A 25,571-nucleotide genomic window follows, 5' to 3' on the forward strand; every position below is an offset into this window, starting at 1 on the left:
AAAGTCCTTGAAGGCAGGGGAAACATCTTTATTCACCGTAGTATTTTTTACTCAGCACTTAGCAGACCCTCAAAACATGTTCACTGAACAAATGAAATCAATAATTTACTTTTGAGGAAAGGAATAGGAATGGAGTCCACAAGAAAGATGGGCTCCTTTCCTCTCATACAGTACTTTACCATTTGATGTGGATTTGGAATTTTGGCATTCCTTCTCCATTATTTGCAATGGAATTTTTTTTTTTAAAGATTTTTTATTTATTTATTTATTTGAGACAGAGAGAACGAGAGAGAGAGAGCACATGAGAGGGGGGAAGGTCAGAGGCAGAAGCAGGCTCCCCACTGAGCAGGGAGCCCGACGCGGGACTCGATCCCGGGACTCCAGGATCACGACCCGAGCCGAAGGCAGCCGCTCAACCAACTGAGCCACCCAGGCACCCTGGAATTTTTTTTTAAGTTTCAGGTGTACAATTTACTGATTCAACACTTACTTACAACACCCAGTGCTCATCACAAGTGCACTCCTTAATCCCTACCACCTATTCTTAACCCATCCCTCTACCCACCTCCCCTCTGGCAACCATCAGTTTGTTCTCTATATAGTTAAGCATCTGTTTCTCGGTTTGCCTCTTTTTTCCCCCTATGATCATTTGTTTCTTAAATTCCACACATGAGTGAAATCATATGGTATTTGTCTTTCTCTGATTATTTCACTTAGCATAATACTTTCTAGCTCCATCCATGTCATTGCAAATGGCAAGATTTCATTCTTTCTTATGGCTGAGTAATATCCCATTGTGTGTGTGTGTATGTATATATGTATAAGTATGTATCTTCTTTATCCATTCATTGGTCAATGGACATTTGGGCTCTTTCCATAATTTGGCTATTGTTGATAATGCTGCTTTTATAAACATCAGGGTGCACAGTATCCCTTTGAATCAATATTTTTGTATCCTTTGGGTAAACACCTAGTAGTGCAATTGCTGGAGTGTAGGGCAGTTCTATTTTTAACTTTTTGAGGAACCTCTACCCTGTTTTCCAAAGTGGCTGCACCAGTTTTCATTCCCACCAACAGCACAAGAGGGTTCCCCTTTCTCCACATCCTCACCAACACCTGTTGTTTCCTGTGCTGTTAATTTTAACCATTCCGACTCATGTGAGGTAGATAGCTCATTGTAGTTTTGATTTGTATTTCCCTGATGAGTGATGCTGAGCATCTTTTCATGTGTCTGTTGACCATCTGTAGGTCTTCTTTAGAAAAATGTCTATTCATGTATTCTACCCAATTTTTAACTGGATTACCTTTTTTAGGTGTTGAGTTTTGTAAGTTCTTCATATATTTTGGAACCACAAAGGCCCCAAATAGCCAAAGCAACCTTGAAAAGGAAAAGCAAAGCTGGAGGCATCACAGTTCAGATCTCAAGTTATATTACAAAGCTGTAGTGATTAAGACAGCATGATAACTGGCACAAAAAGAGACAGATCAATGGAACAGAATAGAAAATCCAGAAACGAACTCAACTATACGGTGAATTAATCTTCAACAAAGCAGGAAAGGATATCCAATGGAAAAAGGATGGTCTCTTCAACAAATGGTGTTGGGAAAACTGAACAGCAACAAGCAAAAGAAACTGGACCGCTCTCTTACACCATACACAAAAATAAATTAAAAATGGATTAAAGACCTAAATGTGAGACAGGAAACCATTAAAATCCCAGAAGAGAGCACAGGCAGTAATTTCTCTGACATCAGCAGTGGCAACTTCTAAATAGGTCTCCTGAGGCAAGGGAAACAAAGGCAAAAAATAAACTATTGGGACTTCATCAAAATAAAAAGCTTCTGAACAGCAAAGGAAACAATCAATCAGCAAAGGAAACAATAAAACTAGAAGGCAACCTACCAAATGGTAGAAGATAATGGCAATTATTCATTTTAACATTTACTGAACATCCTGTACAAAAATATGGGCACCCTAAAGTTGGCAACTGAGGAAAAGAGGTCATGAACTCAAACACCAACAATTAAAAGCTGTCAAGTGTTGTCAGATAACATAAAGAAAATGCTCCTGAAGATAGAGCAGAAATCACTTTCAACCAGGATAGCTAGGAGTATCCCCCTCTCACTCATAAAGTCTTCTTGAAGGGCAGTTAATACCTCAAATTTGCTGCCAAAAGAATTTTTTGGGGAAAAAAAAAGGAGACAGGAGTTTGAATTTTACTAATATTGTTTGGGGGTTGATTAGCTCTCGAGAGAAAGAACAGCTATTCTTCTAAAGCAAATTCCTGGGACCTACTGTTTTGGTTTGTCTGATACATATACCTCAAAAGTGTAACATGACCTATAAAATTTTAAAAACATAAATTTTAGATTAACACAGGATTAAATTCAGATGGCACAGGACTTAGGCACCTAAATCCATGGATCTTAATTATAATTTTAGGCCTTCCCTTCACTGCCTCAGCCAACCCAATTATTGTCGTGCTGATTTTTTTTCCCCCCCCCCCAGAGAGGAAGAGAGAGAGAGGGTGGGAGGGAGGGGCAGAGAGAGAGAGAATCTTGAGCAGGCTCCACACCCAGCACGTGAGCCTAAGGTAGGGCTTGATCTCACAACCCTGAGATCATGTCCTAAGCCAAAATCAAGAGTCAGATGCAACCGACTGAGCCACCCAGGTGCCCTTCTGTCATGCTGATTTTGAAGAAAGATATGTATTCAAAGCTTGGATATAAGATTTTTTTAAAAATCTGCTAGTAGAACATGTAAATATAAACTTACATTGTGTGAGTTCTTTCTTATTAAAAGATCTGATACCAAAAATAGATGAAAAAGAAGTAGAAGACAGTGCCATATATGGGAAACAGTCTTTGGACTTGGTTAACAGTTTCTCCTAAATATGACCTGAATCTCTGAGCTTGTGTGTGTGTGCATAAAATGGAGGTAATCTCCTTCCTCAGAGTGGTTATAAGGATTTCACAAGATGATATATATGTCCATAAAGTAGGTAATCAATAAGGTTCCAACATTTCATAATGGGAAGAAAGATTAACACTATTTAAAAAGCCTTTCCTAACAGATACTCAATACCTTTAATGCAGAGGGAAAGATTATCAAAATATTCCCAAAAGCACAACTCTGAAATGCCAGTTTTGTTCTTAAAGGACTCAAAACTTTAATGGTGTTTACATCATACAGTCAGGAAGTAGAACCACCCCTCAAAAAAGAAAAAAAAGCAAAAATGCCAAGATCTTCTCCAACCACAATTATTTTTACTATGAAACAGAATTTCCTTACAAATTAAGTAGTTTTTACAGTGGTGACATTTATCACTGATGTGATCTGTTTAATATGACTGTAGTCAGAAGGGAAGTTGGGCCTGTTATTTTTCCAGAAATTGAAAAAAGTACCATCATTAAGATAAGGAAGAGAAAGATTTTTATCCATCTTTCTGGGACATGTAAGGTGAGAGTGCAGTCTCACAGTTGGAGAATTTGTGGATATTGCTGGAGGAATTGGAGATGCTCTCTAGCAAGCGAGTAATCCCTCTTCCCCGAACACTGCTGTTTTGGCCAGAAATTCTCACCCCAGATGGATAGTCACCTAAGGATACTGGAAATACAAGAAGAGAAATGTAGCAATTTTATGGTTTTATTATATAGAGATCCCTTGATTGACTCTTATCCCACTGTAGACCTTTCATGAATAGGACAGAAATTCTTAGTAAAGGAAAACAGATGCTCAGAGTAAAGGCAAAAGGCTGAACAAGAATATTTTTGTTTTTAGCCCCAGAAACCTTAATTGAAGTTCTTCAGGCACCACTTGAAATTTTATGTCCCTAGGTTTTAAATTTTCCTATCTGCCCAAAGACATCACAAAACTATAAAACTATAGCTGCTACAAGAATAACAGGCTTTATTTTAAATGCCTTGAACAAAATTCTGGAGGCTAAGTTAAATTATATTAAAGTGATACAAAAGTGTACATATCCAAATTGTTTAAGGTGCTAATAATGCCAAATTAAACTCTCAATTCAACAAGATCTGTATCTTAAAGCTAATTTAGAGCATCTGTTTAAGTACCATACCATACGCTATACTTGCTAAGGTACATTCTCAGGAAATAGAAGGTGCTTACCAGTGGGTGTGTTTGGTCTTTGTTCCTGATTAGAAGGGCTGAAATGAGAAAATCCTGGACTCTCAACCCTCAGCTTCTATAAGTAACAAAGAAAAATACAAGGGAAAGTTTTATTTCTTATCCATTGTTGGATCATTTACTTCAATTTCAAATTATTCTTTGTAAAATACCAACTAACACCCATTTATCCAACATCTAATCAACTTTTGAAGAGTACTGCTGTACAGGGAAGCAGAAGGTAGTGTTTGGAGGGGAATTACAGGGTCAAGAGAGGGTATTTTTAAAGATGAGATTATAGCATGTTTCCTGATAAGAAGGATTCAGAACTGAGAGAAACCCTGATGATGCAAGAAAAGAAGTAAATTGTTGGGAGACACATCTTTGAGCAGGTAAGAGAATAAGATCTAAAACATAAAGAGAAGGACTGGTTTTAGCAGGAGCACAGACAATTCATGCATTAAAACAGGAGTTAGGGCGCCTGGGTGGCTCAGTTGGTTAAGTGACTGCCTTCGGCTCAGATCATGATCCTGGAGTCCCTGGATCGAGTCCTGCATCAGGCTCCCTGCTCGGCGAGGAGCCTGCTTCTCCCTCTAACCCTCCCCCCTCTCATGTACTCTCTCTTTCTCGCTCTCTCAAATAAATAAATCTTAAAAAAAAAAAAAAAGCCAGGAATAAAAGCAGAGTACATGGTAGGTGTGGTGGTAGGAATATGTAGAAAATCTCTTCTGACTGCTTCTATTTTCTCAGAGATTTGGAGGCAAGGGCATCAGGTATGTCAAACGAGGATTGAAGTAACCCTAGGAGACTGGGAGAAATGGACAACTGACAGTGTTCCACTAAGGGCTCACGTGAAGTTGGTAGCGATATTTAATAAAAACAGTCAGTATAGACAGTTTCTTTTCAGCCTCATTTAGCTTCATGAGTATAGGAATAGAGTACGTGAAGAGTTAGATTTAATCAGGGTTAGTGTTTGCCAACCAACTACTGATTATATCAGTAGTTTATTCTACTTTGGGGGTTTCCTTTCATTGTTTTATGAACTACTTTTAAAGAACAACATTTATTTATTATCTACTATGTTCCAAGGCAGGGCTCTTGGCATTTTCATATACAGTTGCATTTAATCCTACAACTACTAGCCCTTATTACTGTTCTTGTTGTACAGATAAGGAATCAGCACAGAAAGTTCAAATAACTTGCATAAAGTCACACAGCCTGTATGGAGCAGGCCTGAAATCCAATTCAGGAATTCTAACTCCAGAGTCTATACTCTTAGCTGCTACGTTGTTAGTAGTATATAAAGGCTTACTAGTAAATAAATTGCAAAGAGGGAAGAAAGGCGGTAGGGAAATTAGGTAGATTTTAATCAAATTCTGAATCAGGTCTTATACATTTTTGAAGTAAATATTTTCAATATTTACATTATCTACATTCATATTTTAATTTTTGGAATGAATTTTGGAGATGATTTGTATAAAGACTAATTGTTAATGTTAATTTTCTTAAAACTTCATTAAATATAGTAGAAAAATACACCAGGAGGGAAAAAAGATTTATGCAACTGGGTCCAACTGGATTAAGAAGTGTTTGACATTCCAGGGGTGCCTGGGTGGCTTCAGTCAGTTGAGCAGCCAGCTGACTCTTGATTTCAGCTCAAGATCTGAGAGTCCTGGGATGGAGGCCTGTCCACCCTGGTCTGGCTCTGAGCGCAGCAGGGAGTCTGCTCCCTCTCTTTCTGTCCCTCCCCCTGCAAGCTCTTTCTCGCAAATAAATAAATATTTTTTAAAAAGTGTTTGACATTCCATAAAGGATTTAAAAAAAAAATGTTTTAGAAAAAAGGGAGAACCAAAGTCTCGATCTCTAGCTGCTATTGACCAGGACCACACTGAGTAGCACATATAAAGTGATCAGTAGCTCCTAAAAGTCAGTTACCTGGTAACGCCCTGCATCCAATACAACCATTTTGGGTGTCACACTATTGCTGGCCTCATAATCCTGAAGCGGTACATGAGTCTCTGTGAGCTGGATTCCAAAGAGAGTGGCCAGAGAGTTACTGATGCAGTACCTTTAAAAGGAAATAAGAAAAGCTCATTATCAGAATCTGATCTAATTCATTCTAAAATGATTCATATTTTAAAAATTTCTAATATAAAGAGAAAGCATGTAAGATCTATTGTCCTAAACTGGGGGGAAAAAAGAAATTTAGAGATTTGGAGAAGAAATGGGAATGGGTAGCAATACATATCATAAACTGGTCATTAATGGTAAGCAATACTCCGATTACCAGATAAAATTTCAGGTTCATTATAAGGGAATAGGATTAAGAGTAAAGATTACCAGAATTCTCCAATGTTTAAGGCAGGCAAAGGGCAGCAACAGAAATTAGGCTACAACTTTATAAACACTTTTTTATCCTCAGAACCAACTGTAACCAGCCATGTAAAGGGACCACCAGAGCACCCAAAGATCCAAGGCTCCAGGTGCTTTCACTATAAAAGGAGAAAAGTATCTCTATTTTTTGAGCACTTTAGCAAGGAAATGCTGTTGCTAATGATATTAGGGATTTCATGTCCTACAAGGAAAATTTTCAGTAAGTGCTTCTGAAGGTTCACCCAAATTACTCAGGTGGTAACTATACTAAGAAGTATGACATGGACAGAATAATAAAAGGAACATGAAGTTTAAAAAAAAACCCAAAAAACCAAACCTGTCTTAGGAGAGAATTATGGAAATAGAGGTGAAAAGCAGCAGCAAGCAAAATGGCAAAGAACTCAGTGCAGAATACAGCATTACGAAGAAATGCCTTTCTCCAACTTACGCAATTTTCTTGCAAACAGCTAAAGCACAGAAGAGAATATCGTTTTCTTCATGCCACTTGCACCTGTACAAAAAACAGGACTTTAATATCCTTAATGGCAACAGCACTGCTTAAAGATTTTTATATGCCAGATTTCTAACTTACCAAGTTAAAATCATTTAAGAAAAACTGACACTATTACTCAAAGATTAAGGTTTTTCATTTAACAAACAAAAAATAGATTTTTAAAAAAGGTTTGTTTAAAATGTTATCTCCTCTGATGTAAATTCATGATGCTATGCAAACCATACATAACTGTAACAGGTAAATTCTACCTTGAAATAAAATAAGTGTTACAGAGACGCATTAATGACTGGTTAATGTGCAGTTGTTCGACAACTGTTTACTAAGTGCATACTATTTACCAGGTATTGTTCTTGGCACTAGGGACACAATATTGAATGAAACATGGGCTCTTGGGCGTGGAGCCTAGTTTAAAAAAAAAAAGGGATGGGGGAGGAGGAGGGAGAAGAAAGAAGAAGAAAAAGAATGAAACACAGAAACTCTTACCCACACAAAACTTACTTTCTAGTAAGGAAGACAGATCAAAAAAGATGTAGGCATAATACACAGTAAATTAGATAAAAACAAGTTCTAAGGAGGAAAAAAATATAAAGATGAAAAAAATGATATGAAATGTTGGAGAGGTGACATTTTAGAAAAGGTAGCCAGGAGAGGGACCACTGAGAAGCTGTTTGAGTGGGGACCTTAGAAGTTTAATAATTAAGAGGAACTGCCGAACAATATATTTTTACAATGGAAGCCACTATATACCTGTATCTTTTCACTGAGCACAGTCTACTGAGACTCAGAACAGTACTACCTGCATACTAGCAAGAATTATTTAAAAATTACAAACATGCTAAACACTAAGTGTAAAAAAATCAGTTAATTACACTTAAGTTACTTAACTGAATGGAAGACTACACCTAAATATAAGATCAAGAATTTCTCCTACTGCTTTTCTAAAAAGTGATTCAGTAAATAGGACTCATAAAACTGCAACTCTAAAATGAAGGCTTAGGTTGAAACTAAGCCTATGTTCTTACATATGCACAGAATCAAATATTTAAATTTCCAGTTAGTTTTGCTCCTTTTCCAGAACTTAAACCCCAAGTTTAGTACCTCATATACACATTTCCACTGCAGATCATATCTGAAATAAAAGCAACTGAAAAACCAACAATGTATTCCAGGATTAAAAACAAACCCAAGAATAAACCTATAGAAATCTGATCCCAGGGAAAAATACTTCCAAACCTACAGTTACACTGTTAAAAATGACACTGTTTTCATCTGTTTTTACTTAAGTTTTTATTTAAATTCCAATTAGTTAACATACAGTGTAATATCAGTTTGGGGTGTACAATTTAGGGATTAAAAACTTACATACATCACCCTGCACTCACCACAAGTGCACTCCTTAATCCCCATCACCTGTTTCCCCCATCCCTCCAACCCCCTCCCCCTGGTAACCATCAGTTTGTTCTCTATAGTTGAGAGTCTGTTTCTTGGTTTGCCTCTCTCTTTTTCCCTCCTACAATCATTTGTTTCTTAAATTCCACATATGATGAATCATATGGTATTGGTCTTTCTCTGACATTTCTTCTTGATTCTCTTCCCCAAAATCATCCCACCAATCCCCCTAAAAATAGGAGTGTATTTTCTAGTAAAGAAAAATTCACTCTAAAAATCTGTCAAAAATCAGAATTGCTTTGTACACTTTGTTAAGCTATTAATATTCACTTTGCAGTCTCAAATCTAGCCCTAGCTTTGACACATCTTATATGGGCTTCTTTTATGAAATTTTACTCTAAAGTCATAAGGTCACAAGTGAGTCGGGTCTTTTGGGTAAATCCGTCCAACACTATCTCATTCACTCAAATGATGTGTCACATAAAGGCCTTGACACTCCTCTTTTCTTATCTCAAAAGGTCTCAATGATCTCCTTTCCTCCTATTTCAGGATTACGATCCCGCCTTCTTTTCAAGGATAACCCAGCCTTTCCCTTGCTCATAACCATGATCACCTGACAGGTACAGAGGTTCTGTACCCTAGTCAAATGGAGTCACTAGCTTCTCTTCAACAGTTTCTGTGCTTTCAGTCCTTTGAGTCACTGTTCAGGCCCTTTTCTCCTCTTGGAAGTCCTCCTTTCAACCTAAATCTCTGCTCATAGAAATTCTATTCATCTTTTCAGGAGAACCATTTACCCCATAAAGTATTTCATATATTTTTAGCCCTTACACTCAAGTGATTTCTCCCTGATGTATCATAATCTTTTGAAACACTTTTATGAATTATCAGAAATTATCATATACAACTCCAGTGTCTTTATTGCTCTTGTCAGACAGGAGGCACTGAGGGCTAGGACAATCATGCTACTCTTTCCCATATTTCCCACAAAACCTAGTCTCAGGCCTTATGTACAAGAGCTACCCAATATTGGGTTAAAAATAAAAAACTCGATAAATTGTGCTAAGAAAAAACAATTCTAAAGTGACATCAAAATATAAAACTGCACCCCTTAAAACTACAATTCTGGGGCTTCTGGTTTAAAATGCATAAATTTATCTCCTTTGCTCCCAAGACTCTACCAAATGACAGTCAAAGAATAAAAACAGTAGCAGTCCACAATAAAGGGAAAACAGAAAGAGGCCTCCATGGAAGAGAATTTAACATATGTGGGATACAGAAAGTAAATGAGGGCATAGTAACCAAGGAGGCTAGATAAAGGAAGTCACAGCCTTCAGTCCTCACAGACCCAGCTGCACAGGAGATCTGCCTACCAGAAGTCAAAAGAGGCTCTGAACCCATGCACATGTCCCTGGCCAGAGAGCAGAGGTAAGACAGGAAGCTGAACTTCTTCTGAACAAAGAATGGTCAAGTTCCCTGACCCTGTACAAAGAAGTAAACTGCTCTTAGGAGAATCAGGCAGCGAGAATGGGTGCTGGTACCTCAAGGCAAAGCCCACAATATTGTGGCATTTAGGATTCTGCCTCAGCTTAACATCTAGTTCCCTCATCTTCTTCCCCTACAATAAAGCCCAACTAGTTGATAATCCCCAATGAATACAGAGCATTTACTCAGCTTTGCAGCCCAATTTCTAAACATGAACACAACCAAGGACAATCATTCAAAGAAAGCATGCAACACAAGACAGGAACACAACTCACAACCCCAAAGAATGAGACAATCCAGAGAACAAAAGCAAACAAACATCCTTGCCCCACCAACAAGTACCCCAATGAAATGTGAAATTATTGCATCTATGATCCTACTTTTCTTCCTCAGATCTTTAACCCAAATCAACACTGATGATGGCTATGACAATATGTAACATGATAGTAACTGCAGGCTGAGAGGTACTGAGACCTCCAAAAGTCAGCCGCTGCCCAGTTTTAAAATGTCAGACCTTGTTAGGGCTCTGTGCTGGGTCCTCTTCTCTTTTTGCCCTCTGCCAAAGTGACCTCATCAATATGCTGTAAGATCCATTAAAGCAGAAGACTGGTCTCTCTTCACTGTATTTTCAGTGCCCAGAACAGTGCCTGGCACATAGTGAAATGAATGCTAGCATTATCCAAACCTCTCCACTGAGTTCTAGACCAGGACCACCAGCTGCCTGCTTGTTATTTCTAGAGCTTACCTCACCAGGGCCTCAAAACATTCTAAACTTGCTCCTCTCTCTCTTCCCCATCTATAAACCTAAGCATGGTCTTTATTTCTTTTCAATCTCCCTTCCGTATCCAGTCCATCAGCAAGGTCTACTGGTTTTTACCCAGATGAAATCTACTTATTCCTCTCCGTTTCTACTGTCACCCCTCTCCAAGCCATTTCTTGTCTAGACTAGAGAAATAGTCTAATAGTTATAGACTGTACTTCCTTGTTTGCCCCTTTTCAATATATCCCTTAAAAACTCAGGAGATCTTTTAGAAACCTAATCAAATTCTGTTAATTCCATTTGATAAAATTCCTTCCCGTACTCCCTAAATACAGAGAACTGATGGTTGCCGAAGGGGAAGTGGAAGGGGGAGAAATGGGGAAAAATTCCTTCCTGCAGCTAAGAAGGCTTATGGTATTTATGGTCCTTGCTTATTTCTTTAACCTCACCTTGTGTATTCTCCCCTTTGCTCACTACTTCCAGTCACACTGACTTAACAATTTCCAGTAAACACCAAGCTTTCACCTCCAGGCGTTTGCACCTCTCTGCCCAGGATGCTCTTCCTTCCATTTTTCACATGGCTACATCGCTCTCTTGCTTCAGATCTCAGTTTTAATGTTACATCCTCAAAAAAAAAGTCTTCCTGAATATTCTAGAAAGTAGTCTATCTTTCTACACACTCTGCTTAAAGAGGAACAGTATCTTGTTGATTTCCTTCTTAGCACTGATCACAAGCTAAATTTACCATTTTGTTATTTACTGAAAGTTTCACTTTCCCATTAAAATGTTAGCTTCAGGGCGCCTGGGTGGCTCAGTGGTTAAGCGACCGCCTTAGGCAGAGGTCATGATCCTGGAGTCCCAGGATCTAGTCCCGCATCGGGCTCCCTGCTCAGCGGGGAGTCTGCTTCTCCCTCTGACCCTACCCCTCCCGTGCACGCTCTCTCTCACTCTCTTTCTCTCAAATAAAATCTAAAAAAACTTTTAAAAAATGTTAGCTTCATGAGGGCAGAGACCACACTAATCTTGTTCACCACTGTACCTTCAGCACAGTGCCTGGGACAGAGGAGATGCTCAATAAATACTGGCTGATTAAATAAAAGCTGCCTTGTTTCATCCATCAGTCATACACAGTGAATTAATTCAAAGACAATTATGACAAGAAACAAGGAGAATGGCAGATTTGTAAGAGTTATAAATATTCTAGCCTTCAAAATACCAGGATAGTCATCAATAGCCTGTTTAAGATTCTGATACTCACTTTGTCTAACTGTTCTCAATTTCACCAATACCTACCCATTTCTCCTAAAGCTAGAGACAAAAAATTACAAACTTTAACGTAAAAGCAGAAGTTTAAGAGAAGTGTTTGAAATGAGCCCCATCTGCTTATATTAACAGATTCCAACAATAGTTTCTGTTGGCTACTAAGCCCAATCTCCCTTCTAAAATGCTATATATTGGAATCTTACATTAGGAAGCTCAGAAGAAGGCAGACCCATCCTGTTCAAAGCAATTTATTACCAAAGTGCTTATAGTACTATGTAATAGTTTCATCATAAACAAAACCCATGGCACAGCCCTCAATGTCTTACACCAAAGCTACACTTGTTGCAGCCTGTACTTACCCAACTGAGCTCAACACTATTTTTTCAATTTTAAAACATTTTTTTTCACATTTTAACTGAAGTTGGAATGCATCTTACAATTGAAGGTATTTTACAATTGCTATTGGTCAGTCTAGAATTAGTTGCATTGCCTGAACATGTACAAATTTGCTTGTTCTTGATGATAAACAACTATAACTCATTTTAGTCAATAAACCATTTGAAGATTATTTGAGAAAGTATTGGTTTGTCTCTGAACAACTTCTGCTGATATCATCTGATAAGATCAAGAAAGAACCAGCATCAAAACTCACAGACAAGGTGTTTGTCAGTGGCAAAAAAGTATTTTAATAGATTGGCATATAAATACATATAACCATTAGTAGGATTCATTCTAATTCATATCATTCACTTTCTTTGTAGAATACTTACTCAGTCTATTCTCTTTTTTCTCCTAGTAATCATATATTTTATCCCTCCCCTAAAATATTTTTCATTTTTTTTAATTTAAGTATAGTTGACACACAATGTTACATTAGTCTTAGGTGTACAACGTAGTAATTCCACAAGTCTATACATTACACTATACTGACAAGAGTAGCCACCATCTGTCATCATACAACACTATTACCATACCATTGACTATATTCTCTATACTATACTTTTTTCTTTTTAAAGATTTTATTTGAGAAGCATGTGCACACACAAGCAGGGGAAGCAGGAAAAGGAGAAGCAGACTCCCTGCTGAGCAGGGAGCCCAACACAGGGCTTGATCCCAGGACCCTGGGATCATGACCTGAGCCGAAGGTAGATGCTTAACCAACTGAGCCACCCAGGCGCCCCTATATTTTTCATCCCCAAAACTTATTCATTCCTTAACTGGAAGCCTGTACCTCCTACTCCCGTTCACCCATTTTGCCCATTCCCCCACCCTCCCCTCTGGCAACCATCAGTTTGTTCTCTGTATTTATGAGCCTGTTTCTGCTTTTGTTTTTTAGATTTCACATATAAGTGAAATCCTATGGTATTTGTCTTTCTCTGACCTAATTCACTTAGCATAACACCCTCTAGGTCCATCCATGCTTTGCAAATGGCAAGATCTCATTCTTTTTTTATGGCTGAGTAATATTCCTGTGTGTGTATATACTCATATATATAACATCTTTTTTATCCATTCATCTATGGATGGACATCTGGGTTGTTTCCATATCTTGGCTATTGTAAATAATGCAATAAACACAGGGGTGTATATCTTTTCCAATTAAGTGTTTTCATTTTCCTTGGATAAATACCCAGTAATGGAATTACTGGATCATATGGTATTTCTATTTTTAATTTTTTGAGCAACCTCCATACTGTTTTCCACAGTGGCTGCACCAATTTACATTCCTACCAACAATGTACAAGGGGAAAAAACCTCTTGATTTCCAGTGGAGTGACTTCTCAAGTTCACACCCGAGCCTTTATATGGGGAGTGGAGTCCACCAAACACTGGGGGAGAGACAGAGGGGAAATAGAGAGCCTAAGATTAAATTATAATTATTCCACAATGAGAAGATCTGTAAATATTCAGAATCTTGACAGATCAGAGGACTGACCACAGCAAAGAGACTTAAAAGTGCCTGTGAGGCTCTAGGAGGTAGTCTGGAAGGGAGGGAGGGAGGGAGGGAGGGAGAAGAGTCATTTAGAAACTGTGTGGAGGGGGAAAAAAGCAAAGAGGAAAGGGGAAAAATTTAGGATTTTTCAGGACAAAAGAAAACAAAGAAAAATGGGAAGCCCCACAACCACATCCCTGCCACCCCGAAAGTATTCAAAGAAACCAGTTTGCTACAGTGACAGAAGAGGGAGCACTTGAACTATGAATCTCAAACCTCCCCAAACCACCAGCCCTGTCCAAGAAATACAAAGGAACAACATACCTTCATCTACAGAAAGCTACTACAAGAAAACTGAAAATGAGACTCAAAACACTCTAGCTGATAACTCCTACCCTTACCTTCTTCCCCTCCTCTGCCAAAAAACCATGAAGGGAAAACTGTAACATAACACTCTGTTGAATTAAATATCCTCAAACAAGAATTTTAAGATATGAAAACATGCCCTGAATGAGAAATTTCAAAACTAAGAACAGAAATAAAAAGAAATAAAGAGTTGACAAAACTCTGGAAATAAAAATTACAACAGAAAAGAACTAAATTACATACACATGCTGGACTCCCTTCAGAAGAGAAATTAAATAGAGGAGAACTAATATTAAACTACCATCAAAGACAAATCTCCAGAAATAAGACCTGATTCTGCATACTGAAAGGGCTCACCAAGCAGATGAGAAGACGGATCTGCAATAATATATTCAGAGAAATGTACTAATAAAACTATTAGACTTTAAATATGAAAATATATTCTTGGGGCGCCTGGGTGGCTCAGTCGTTAAGCGTCTGCCTTCGGCTCAGGTCATCATCTCAGGGTCCTGGGATCGAGTCCCGCATCGGGCTCCCTGCTCCTTGGGAGCCTGCTTCTCCCTCTGCCTCTCTCTCTCTCTCTCTAATGAATAAATAAATAAAATCTTTAAAAAAAAAAAATTCTTAAGGTCTCCAGGCAAAAAGATCAACTTAGAAAGGCCAAGAGAATTAAATGAGCAAGCTTCTCAAAAGCAACACACAAAGACATACAAAAAAATACAGCTGTATTTTCTAGAAACTCAAGGAAATACAGGTCAAATAAAAAGTTTTCATAAGGCAAGAACACCGGGACTACTGGTTCCTAAGAGCCCTAATCAGTCTACCAGATCAAGATTCAGCAAAATTTTTTTCTGTAAAGGCACCAAATACCACAGTAACCAGCTTAAAACTACAGAAGATGTAATGAAACATAGAAACACGATAGTAATAGGAAACTTTTAATACACCATTCTCAACACATGACAGATCGAGTAGATATAACTCAAGCAATTAAGACAATTTTTTTTTTTAATAACGAAGTTTGTAGCTCTTAATCTCCTTCACTTATTTAGCCTATCCCCTCACCCACCTTCCCTCTGGCAACTACCAGTTTGTCCTCTGTAGTTAAGAGTCTGTTTGGTTTTTTATTTGTCTGTTTTGGTTTTTAGTGTCCACATATATGTGAAATCATGGTATTGATGTCTTTCTCTGACCTATTTCACTCAGCATAATACCCTCTAGGTCTCTCCATGTTGCCATAAATGGCAAGATTTCATTCTTTTTTATGGATTAGTCATATTCCAGTGCGTGTGTGTGTGTGTGTGCGCGTGTGTATGTGCGTGCGTGTGCGCATGCACGCGGTGCACATGTGTATTGTGTATACCAATCTTCTTAATCCATTCATTTATCAATGGACACTTGGGTTGCTTCCATATCTTAGCTATTATTCCAAATGTGTATTTAAGGGTGCATGTTCTTTTTGAATTAGTGTTTTCATTTTCTTTGGGGAGATATCCAGTAATGGAATTAACTGGATCTTATGGTATTTTTATTTTTTAATTTTTTGAGGAACCTCCATACTGTTTTCCACAGTGGTTGCACCAGTTTACATTCCCACAAGTAGTGCACGAGGGCTGTTCCCTTTTCTCCAACCCGTCTTTCTTAAGAGATGAAACAACTTAAACAACTCAAAGTAGATCTCATGGATAATAAATACACCCTAATAGTAAATATTCTTCTCACACACCCACAGAACATTCACAAAAATTGATTTATATATTAAGTTAGCAAAAAACTGCATAAAGTAGAAATATTATGAACAAAACTGATCACAGTGCAGACACCAGAATTTACTAACCAAACTAGAATGGCCTTTACATCTGGATATTTAAAAGCCTTATATTAACTTGTGGGTTAAAACTACAGAATTTTTTTTAAATGACAAAATACTGTATATGTTAATCTAGGATAAATAAATAAAATCTTTAAAAAAAAATTAGAAAATTAATGAAGTCTGAGCCCCCAAAATAGAAAAAGAACACAGTACCAAGAAAATAAAAGCAGATAATGAGGAAGAGAATTAAAAAAAATCTACATCTAATAAAATCCTGTTGTTCTGGGAAAAAAAAATAGACAATACATTAGCTTCATTTAAAGAAAAAAAAGCACAAATATACAAGAATAACCACTGAAACAGAAGGAATTTTAAAAGTTATAAGAGACTAACTTTGCAGACTTTTAAACAAATTTGGAAACATATAAATGTACAATATCCTAGAGAAATACAGATTACCAATATTGATCCCGTTAAAGTTAGAAAGCCTAATCAAACTGATTTTCATAGAACAGATAAAAGTTATCAAAGAACTGCCCCACAAAAATTTGCGCAGTCCCAGATATGCACAACTTGTGTAAGAAAATGTTAAGTCTTTAAAGACCCAAAAGTAGATTTGAGAAATGGAAAGACATCTCTTGTCTTTAGATAGAATTCAACATTATAAACATTTCAGTTCTCCCCAAGTTAATTTATAAATTTAATGCAATCCAAGGAGTTTTATGGAGCTGGATTGAAGTGAAGTGATACTTCTGAATATACGTTTTTGTTTAAAAACATTAAAAAGATAAGAGAATCAACAAGGATGGGAAAAAACAGAAATGGAATAAAACAAGCAAATGGACTGAACTATATTTCAAAGGAATAATTTAACCACACTGAAGAAGGGGGAAGAACCAACCCAAATAACTTTTGAACAAAGTATTTTGACTATATGCCTTCAGACTAAAAAACAACTGAAAGCAAATTCTGAACTATTAATTTTTTTTTTACAGGGTATCACTTAATTCTCTAACAACTGATTTTTAATTAATGTATTCTAGGACTAAACAAGAATACTGAGTGCCAGGTTTTTCGCTCAGAAAAGGGAAATACAAAAATAGAAAACTGGAAAACAGTATGTGTTGAACTGGAATTATAGGTAATTAGTATGAACTCATGGTGAGACAGACATAAAAATGTGTGTGGAGGGAGTGCCTGGGTGGCTTAATCATTAAGTGTCTGCCTTTGGCCCCAGTCATGATCCCAGGGTCCTAGGATCGAGCCCCGCATCGGGCTCCCTGCTCTGCAGGAAGCCTGCTTCTCCCTCTTCTACTCCCCCTGCTTGTGTTCCCTCTCTCGCTGTGTCTCTGTCAAATAAATAAAATCTTTAAAAAAAAAAAAATGTGTGTGGAGGCTGTGTATATATGTAGCTCTCTCCACCAAGGGGAACTAGAATCAATAATGCTCTAGCAGGAATGAGCACACCTAACACCCACACCCTATCTCCTAAATATGTCTTCCATTTAAAGGAACCAGGGCTCCATGGAGAAATGGGTAATCCAAAGCTGAAGCAGGGAAAGCACAAGGATGAGCCTGGAACATATTAAGCCAGAAAGCAAAGCAGCATTCAGAGAATGATGAAGAAATGTCAAAAGGACACAGAAACCACTGCTTTGAAGGGACTCCCACTGGCCATAAACATCAGTCAAACCTAGCATAAAAAATAAGTTGATAGTAACAGATTATAGCCCATTAAAAAAATAGGAATCCATGAGGCCATACTCATTATTTTTTAAAAATAAAAGCTCTCTTGGGGTGCCTGAGTGGCTCAGTCGGTTGAGCAGCTGACTCTTGGTTTTGGCTCAGGTCATGATCTCAGAGTCCTAGGATCAAGCCTTGTGTTGGGCTTCCTGCTCAAAGGGGAGTCTGCTTGAGGATTATCTCTCTCCACCCCCCCCCTCGACGACTCTCTCTCTAAATAAATCTTAAGAAAATAAAAGTAAAGCTCTTCCTTACAGTAGAATGCCAACTAATAAACATAAAGGGAACAACTGGATTAGAAAAATCACCAGTCCATAAATATAATAATTACTGATTCAGGCAAAAGCCATCAATGGATGTGAAAATTAAGAGGCAGACTGAAGTTTGAGAATATCTACCAAATTTCAAAATATTTCCCTATAAAATATTAATCACAAGGTGAAAACCAGTAACTTTTCAAAGGAGAAATCTGGGAGGCACCATCTTAAGTGATCAAAGTTATCATCAGTAATGGAACAAAAGGACTTCATATGCATCCAATAGGACACACTGAAAAGAACACACTGAGAAGACACATAACGTACGTGGTACTCCTGCCAAAAATATATAAACTCAAACTAATCATGAAGAAATACAGGCAAACTAAAACTAAGAAACATTCTATAAAGTAACCGGCCTGTACTCTTCAAAAATGTCAAGATCATGAAAGTCAAAGTAAGTCATTTGCAAATATCTTCTCCCATTCTGAAGGCTGCCTTCTAGTTTTGACTTTTTTCATTTGCTGTGCAGAAGCTTTTTATGTTGATGACATCCCAGTGGTTTATTTTTGCTTTTGTTGCCTTTGCCTCAGGAGATATACCTAGTAAGAAGCTACTACAGCTGATGTCAAAGAGGTTACTGCTTGTGTTCTCTAGAATTTTGATGGTTTCAGGTCTCACATTTAGGTCTTTCATCCATTTTGAATTTATTTTTGTGTATGGTGTAATAAAGTGGTCCAGTTTCATTCTTTTGCATGTTGCTGTCCAGTTTTCCCAACACCATTTGTATATTTATAAAGAACTGATAAAACTGAACACCCAAAAAACAATCCAGTTAAAAGGTGAGCAGAAGACATGAACAGACATTTCTCCAAAGAAGACATACAGCTGGCTAACAAACACATGAAAAGATGCTCAATATCAAAACTACAATGGACATCACCTCACACCAGTCAGAATGGCTAAAATTAACATAGGAAACAACAGGTGTTGGTGAGAATGCGGAGAAAGGGAACCCTCATACACTAATCGTGGGAATGCAAACCGGTGTAGCCATTCTGAAGAACAGTATGGAGGTTCCTCAGAAAGTTGAAAATAGAGCTACCCTACAATCCAGCAATTGCACTACTAGGTATTTACCCAAAGGATACAAAAATACTGATTTGGGGGCATGTGGGTGGCTCAGTCGGTTAAGTGTCTGCCTTCAGCTCAGGTCATGATCCCAGGATCCTGGGATCGAGCCCCGTGTCAGGCTCCCTGCTCAGTGGGGAGTCTGCTTCTCCCCCTGCTTGTGCTCTCTGTCAAATAAAATCTTTAAAAAAATACTGATTCGAAGGGATACATGCACCCCAATGTTTATAGCAGCATTATCAACAATATCCAAACTATGGAAAGAGCCCAGATGTCCATGAACTGATGAATGGATAAAGGAGATGTGGTGTATGTGTCAGCCATAAAAAGAATGAAATCTTAGAGGAGGGGGGCAAGGTGGTGGCAGAGTAGGGGACCTTGTTTCATCTGGTCCCTCGAATTTAGCTGGATATCTATCAAACCATTCTGAACACACACAAATTCAACCTGACATGCAAGAAGAATTATCTGGACCTCCACGAGCAGAAAAATGACTACTTTTTGCAAGGTAGAAGGTACAGAACCTTGAATCTTCAGGGGAAATATCGAAGATAAATGAAGAGGGGAGGGGGCCTCCATAAGCCAGCCACTGGAAAGTGATATAACACCGGAGTAAAAAATCAGGCCCCCTGGAAATCTGCTCTAGTGAGAGGCACCCCTTCTGAAAAGGGCACAGGGGATGAATAAGGCAGCATTCTAGGGGGATCATTGTGGTCTCAGGATTCCAGGAGACTCACAAAGAACGGGTGAGCCTGAGCCGATAGAGTGCCCAAGCAGTGGAGTGGGGAGACTGGTTGTGGTCAGCGAGCCCAGAGGGGACTCTCAGCTCCGGACACCATAAACTGTAAGCTGCACTGGTAAAGAGATCGCCCTCTGCCTGACCACCCTGAAAAGGACTAGAAGGTGTGGGCTGTTTAACATCCTAGGAGAGATGTAAAACAGCTTGTGCCCAAGACAGGGCAACAGCATTCAGGGCGGTGTGGCCCACGAAAGGACACTGGGGCAGCACCCAGCATGACGAGGGAGCTGCAGAAGAGGGTGCATGCATGAGCCCATGACCACTAGCAGTTGTGGAGTTACAAAGCGCAGAGATGCTCCTGGGTCCCCGTGACTCCCCTGGGAAAGGCGTGGCAGGCACGAAATGCACAAGTCTGTGGAGCTTGATACGTGCAGAAGTAGAGATGGTTTGACCCGGATGGCGTGGGGACAGCGACATTGCGGCTGTGGGCCAGAGATTCCCGCACGGCCATATTTGTTCCAACCCTCTAAAGAGAAGTGGCAAGCCACCAGGGAACAAAAGCCACACAGCCAACCAGCTCACATTAAGCCCATCCCCCTGACAAGAGGTGGGGCAACTCCACGCAGGCAAAGAGGCCTGAGAAGCCGAGCAGCAGGCCCCTCCCCCCCGAAGACAGACGAAGAACAGGTGAAAGATAAGCTTACTTCCCAGAGGACTGTAAAACTCCAGCACCAGGGGAAAATAATATAGGGAGCTCCAGGTGTTCCCTCACTACTCCTTTACAGTTCAGGCTAAAATTTTCTTTTTCTTTTTTTTTTTTTTTACCCTGTTCCTGTTTCAAACAGATTCTTATTTCCCAACCTGTTTTTAAGTCACTTAACTTTTATTTTTTTCACATCTATATTTTATAGATTTATACCCAATACTAGCCCATTTTTCACTCTATTCAATTTTATCTTGATACATACACACACACACACATATAAGTTCTGATTTCTTTGCAATTTGGGGATATAGTGTCTTCTAACATACAGACCAAAAATCAATCAGGAACAGGCAGATCACCCTGCTTTGTCCACCCTGAGAGATGATAATCTCTCTCCCCGCTCCCGCCCCCCCCCTTTTTTTTTTCCTTTCTTTTTTGTTGTTTTGGATCATCTTGGCCTTGGTTGCATCTGTGGTAGCTTTTGACCACTTTGGATTTTTTTCTAAGGTGCATCTTGCTTGGGTCATGGTTGATACTTTGGACTCTGTTCATTCACTCAACCATCCCTCAACAGAATGACTAGGAGGAAGAACTCCCAACAAAGAACCAGAGACAATGTCCTCTGCCACAGAACTTGCTTATATGGATATAAACAAGATGTCAGAGATAGACTTCAGGATAGCAATTATGAAATCAATAGCTAGGCTTGAAAAAAGCATAAGTGACAACATAGAATCTCTACGGGCAGAAATGAGATCTAACCAGGCCGAACTTAAAAATGCTCTGCATGCGATGCAGTCTAAACTGGATACTGTAACAGCCAGGGTAAATTAGGCAGAAGAATGAATCAGTGATCTAGAAGATAAGCTGATAAAAAGGAAGGAAGCCGAGGAAGACAGGGATAGGCAGCTAGGAGCCCATGAAAATAGAGAGGTCAAGGACACCATGAAACATTCTAATGTCAGAATTACTGGGATCCCCGAGGGGGTGGAGAGAGAAAGAGGACTAGAAGGTATATTTGAGCAAATCATAGCTGAGAACTTCCCTAATCTGGAGAAGGATAAAAGCATTCATGTCCAAGAGGCAGAGAGGACCCCTCCAAAAATCAAAAATAGATCAACACCCCAACCTATAGTGAAGCTTGCAAATCTTAGAGACAAGGAAGCTATCCTGAGAGCAGCTGGGGGAAGAGATTTCTTACGTATGGATGGAGGAGCATCAGAATAACATCAGACCTATCCAGAGACCTGGCAAGCCAGAAAGGGCTAGCAAGACATATTCAGGGTACTAAATGAGAAGAACATGCAGCCAAGAATACTTTATCCAGCAAGGCTGTCATTCGAAATGGATGGAGAGATAAAGAGCTTCCAGGACCAGCAAAAAATGAAAGAGTATGTGACCACCAAGCTAGTCCTGCAAGAAATATTAAGGGGGATTCTATAAAAGAAGAAAGACCCCAAGAGTAATATAGACCAGATATTAACAGAGACAATCTATAGAAACAGGGACTTTACAGGCAATACAATGGCACTAAATTCATATCTGTCAATAGTTATTCTCAATGTGAATGGACTGAATGCTCTTATCAAAAGACACAGGGTTTCAGATTGGATAAAAAAGCAGGACCCATCCATATGCTGTCTATAAGAGACTCATTTTGAACCTAAAGACACCTCCATATTGAAAGTGAGGGGATGGAGAACCATTTATCATGCCAACGGACCTCAAAAGAAAGCTGGGGTAGCAATTCTCATATCAGACGAATTAGATTTTATTTATTTATTTATTTAAAGATTTATTTATTTATTTGAGAGAGCGAGAAAGTACATGAGAGTGGGGAGGGTTAGAGGGAGAAGCAGGCTCCTCGCCGAGCAGGGAGCCTGATGCGGGACTCGATCCAGGGACTCCAGGATCATGACCTGAGCCGAAGGCAGTCGCTCAACCAACTGAGCCACCCAGGCGACCACGAATTAGATTTTAAACCAAAGACTGTAGTAAGAGATGTAGAGGGATACTCTATCATACTTAAAGGGTCTACCCAACAAGAAAATCGAACAATTGTAAATATCTATGCCCCCAACATGGAAGCAGCCAACTACATAAACCAACTAATAACCAAAATAAACAATCATATTGATAATAATACATTAATAGGAGACTTCAACACTCCACTGAGAGCAATGGACAGATCATCTGAGCAGATCATCAACAAAGAAGCAAGAGCTCTGAAGGACACATTGGACCAGACGGACCTCATACATATTTACACAGAACATTCCATCCGAACACAACAGAATACTCATTCTTCTCAAGTGCCCATGGAACTTTCTCCAGAATAGACCACATACTCGGTTACAAATCAGGTCTCAATCTATACCAAAAGATTGGGATTCTTCCCCGCATTATTTTCAGACCACAATGCTTTGAAACTGGAACTCAACCACAAGGAAAAATTTGGAAGGTACACGAACACTTGGATGTTAAAAAGCATCCTGCTAAAGAATGAATAGGTCAACCAGGAAATTAAAGAGGAACTTAAAACAATTCACGCAAACCAATGAAAATGAAAACACATCAGTTCAGAACCTATGGGATACTGCAAAGGCAGTCCTTAGAGGGAAGTACATAGCCATCCAAGTCTCTCGCAAAAAATTAAAAAATCCCAACTGTACAAGCTAACCTTACACCTAAAGGAGCTGGAGAAAGAACAGAAAAGAAAGCCTAAACCAAGCAGGAGAAGAGAAATAATAAAGATTAGAGCAGAAATCAATGAAACAGAAACTAGAAGAACAGTAGAACAGATCAACGAAACCAGAAGCTGGTTCTTTGAAAGAATTAGTAAGATCAATAAACCCCTAGCCAGACTTATAAAAAGGAAAAGAGAAAGGACCCAAATTAATAAAATCTTGAATGAAAGAGGAGAAATCACAACCAATACCAAGGAAATAGAGACAATTATTAGACCTTATTACCAGCAGCTATATGGCAACAAACTAGGCAATCTGGAAGAAATGGATGCATTCCTGGACACTTATAAACTACCAAGATTGAAACAGGAAGAAATAGACAATCTGAACAGACCCATAACCAGCAAGGAAATTGAAACCGTAATCAAAAACCTCCCAAAAAATAAGAGTCCAGGGCCAGATGGTTTCCCAAGAATTCTACCAAACATAAACATGAAATTATTTCAAAATAAAAAATACTTTCAATTTATTTCACTTACATATTTCTTATGTGTAAGTCTAAGAATCCTATGTAATAAAACGTCTGTTTAAATAAATATATTCTTTCATCAGTACAAAAACCCTAAGTGATAAAGCACCATGTCAGTTATTTGGTAGTGTGTTTTGTTTCTAGTTGTAGACAGAATGACAATCAATGGAATTTTATTATTCAAAGAAATAATAATTCCAAAGTTTCATAGGAAAATACTGCCTGTTGATGAGAAAGGAAAAATTAATCCTGCCATATTTTCTCAGTTCAAAAAGTCATAATCACTATCACAAAACCACCATACCTTGTGTTGCTAGAATAATCCCACATGGCCACATCTAGGAGGCTCCGAACCCAGGTTTTAGAGGGCTCCTTAAGAAACTTTTGCTGGTAGATCCCCACTACAAGATCTTCTACAGTGAGAAGTTCTAGATCTTGCCTGATTTCTTCCATAGGTAAACAGAAAAAGACAAACAATTACTGAATTTAGGCACAGAGAACATGTATACCAAAACGGAAATAGAGTTATTATAATGCACTTCAACAGTGACCTAGTTTTACTTACCTGATGCCTTTGCCATATGCTTCAAACACCAGTTGACTCTGGCTCTGTCATCAGACTGGAGAAGGGAAAAAAACTACTTTTATTTTCTCCTACATTGAGTTAATTTTAATCAATTGCTGTCCTTTCAAACTGGGGAGGTGGGGGTGGCAGGAAGGGAAAGACTAAAGAGTTTGTGACAACTAAATGAGAACCATAAAAAAGAGCAACATGTATTTTAAAAGACTACTGCTTTTAATAACCAGTTACATTTATAAAGCAATGTTAACAGACTCTCTGAAAAGCAAGGGAAATCTAGGGTAGGCACATGAAGAAACCAATGTTCAGAAAAAGATAAGGTAATCTGTTCATGGTTACACTAAAATAGTAAGGTTAAAACCCAGTTCTTCAACTACTAGCTAAAAGAATTTAGACAAAATAAAGAATAAAGGCTCTCTAAGATTACAAAAGAGGGTCAAGAGATTGCTACAAAAACAGTTCTGAATAAACAGTAATCTTACTTAGAAGGATGGGTGTGTACAGATTAGAACACCCTTTCTTCAGAGTAAAAAGATACTGAGAAGATATTTCAGCAGGAGAAACTAAAAACATGAGATCAAAGTAGAAATACATTCAGCTTTTGCAGTCTTCAGAATCCCTATAAAACCACAGGAATTATTATACCTAATCACATTCAAAACAATTCACAATGAACACGTTTTAACACACACAGCTAACATACAAGCAAACTTACTTTCTTTGGATATCTTTCATGGATCTTTCAGTATCTAAGTGGATGCCTTAAAAAAAATTCTTACAAAAAAAAAAATTCTTACAATGAAATTACCTTGCAGTAGATAGGTGGCCAGTTTCCTGCGTTTGGGTGAATAAACCTATAAAGGTTTTGTAACACAGTTGCTTGGTCATGCCCAGATTCAAAGTTTGAAATAGGAATCTTGTGACTAGAATCACCTGAAGGGAATAAAAAGGAGGAAGGAGTTCAAAATTTGACCAAGACAAATATTATGAAGTGGGTAAGGAAGTAGGAGTTCAGGAAGACAGTACTGGGTAACTCATATTTAAGCACTTGTACCAAGCCTAGTTATGGTTAGGTACTTTTTTATCCCATAATCTTATGGGATAGGGGATATACACATATTAGAGAAGACACAACTGACAATCACAGAAGTTAGCACAGTAGGTTAATAGTTGGCAA

The 25,571-nt window shown here is 38.4% G+C and overlaps 1 protein-coding gene across 2 annotated transcripts in view; it reads right to left on the minus strand.

Moving 5' to 3' along the window:
- Positions 1-3,287: 3,287 nt before the first annotated feature.
- MAEL (maelstrom spermatogenic transposon silencer) overlaps positions 3,288-25,571 on the minus strand; it is a 35,047-nt gene continuing 12,763 nt past the window's right edge. For both annotated transcript variants that reach the window (XM_021682674.1, XM_021682673.1), the window contains 7 exons: positions 25,203-25,327; positions 24,380-24,434; positions 24,119-24,260; positions 6,951-7,013; positions 6,065-6,197; positions 4,133-4,208; positions 3,288-3,598 (listed from right to left, as the gene is read on the minus strand). In XM_021682674.1, coding sequence (XP_021538349.1) covers positions 3,435-3,598; positions 4,133-4,208; positions 6,065-6,197; positions 6,951-7,013; positions 24,119-24,260; positions 24,380-24,434; positions 25,203-25,327 — 758 coding nt within the window. In that variant the 3' untranslated portion in view covers positions 3,288-3,434. The remainder of the gene's footprint in view (positions 3,599-4,132; positions 4,209-6,064; positions 6,198-6,950; positions 7,014-24,118; positions 24,261-24,379; positions 24,435-25,202; positions 25,328-25,571) is intronic.

The sequence above is a fragment of the Neomonachus schauinslandi genome, chromosome 6 (assembly GCF_002201575.2).
Source record: "Neomonachus schauinslandi chromosome 6, ASM220157v2, whole genome shotgun sequence".
In the NCBI taxonomy this organism is placed as follows: domain Eukaryota; kingdom Metazoa; phylum Chordata; class Mammalia; order Carnivora; family Phocidae; genus Neomonachus; species Neomonachus schauinslandi.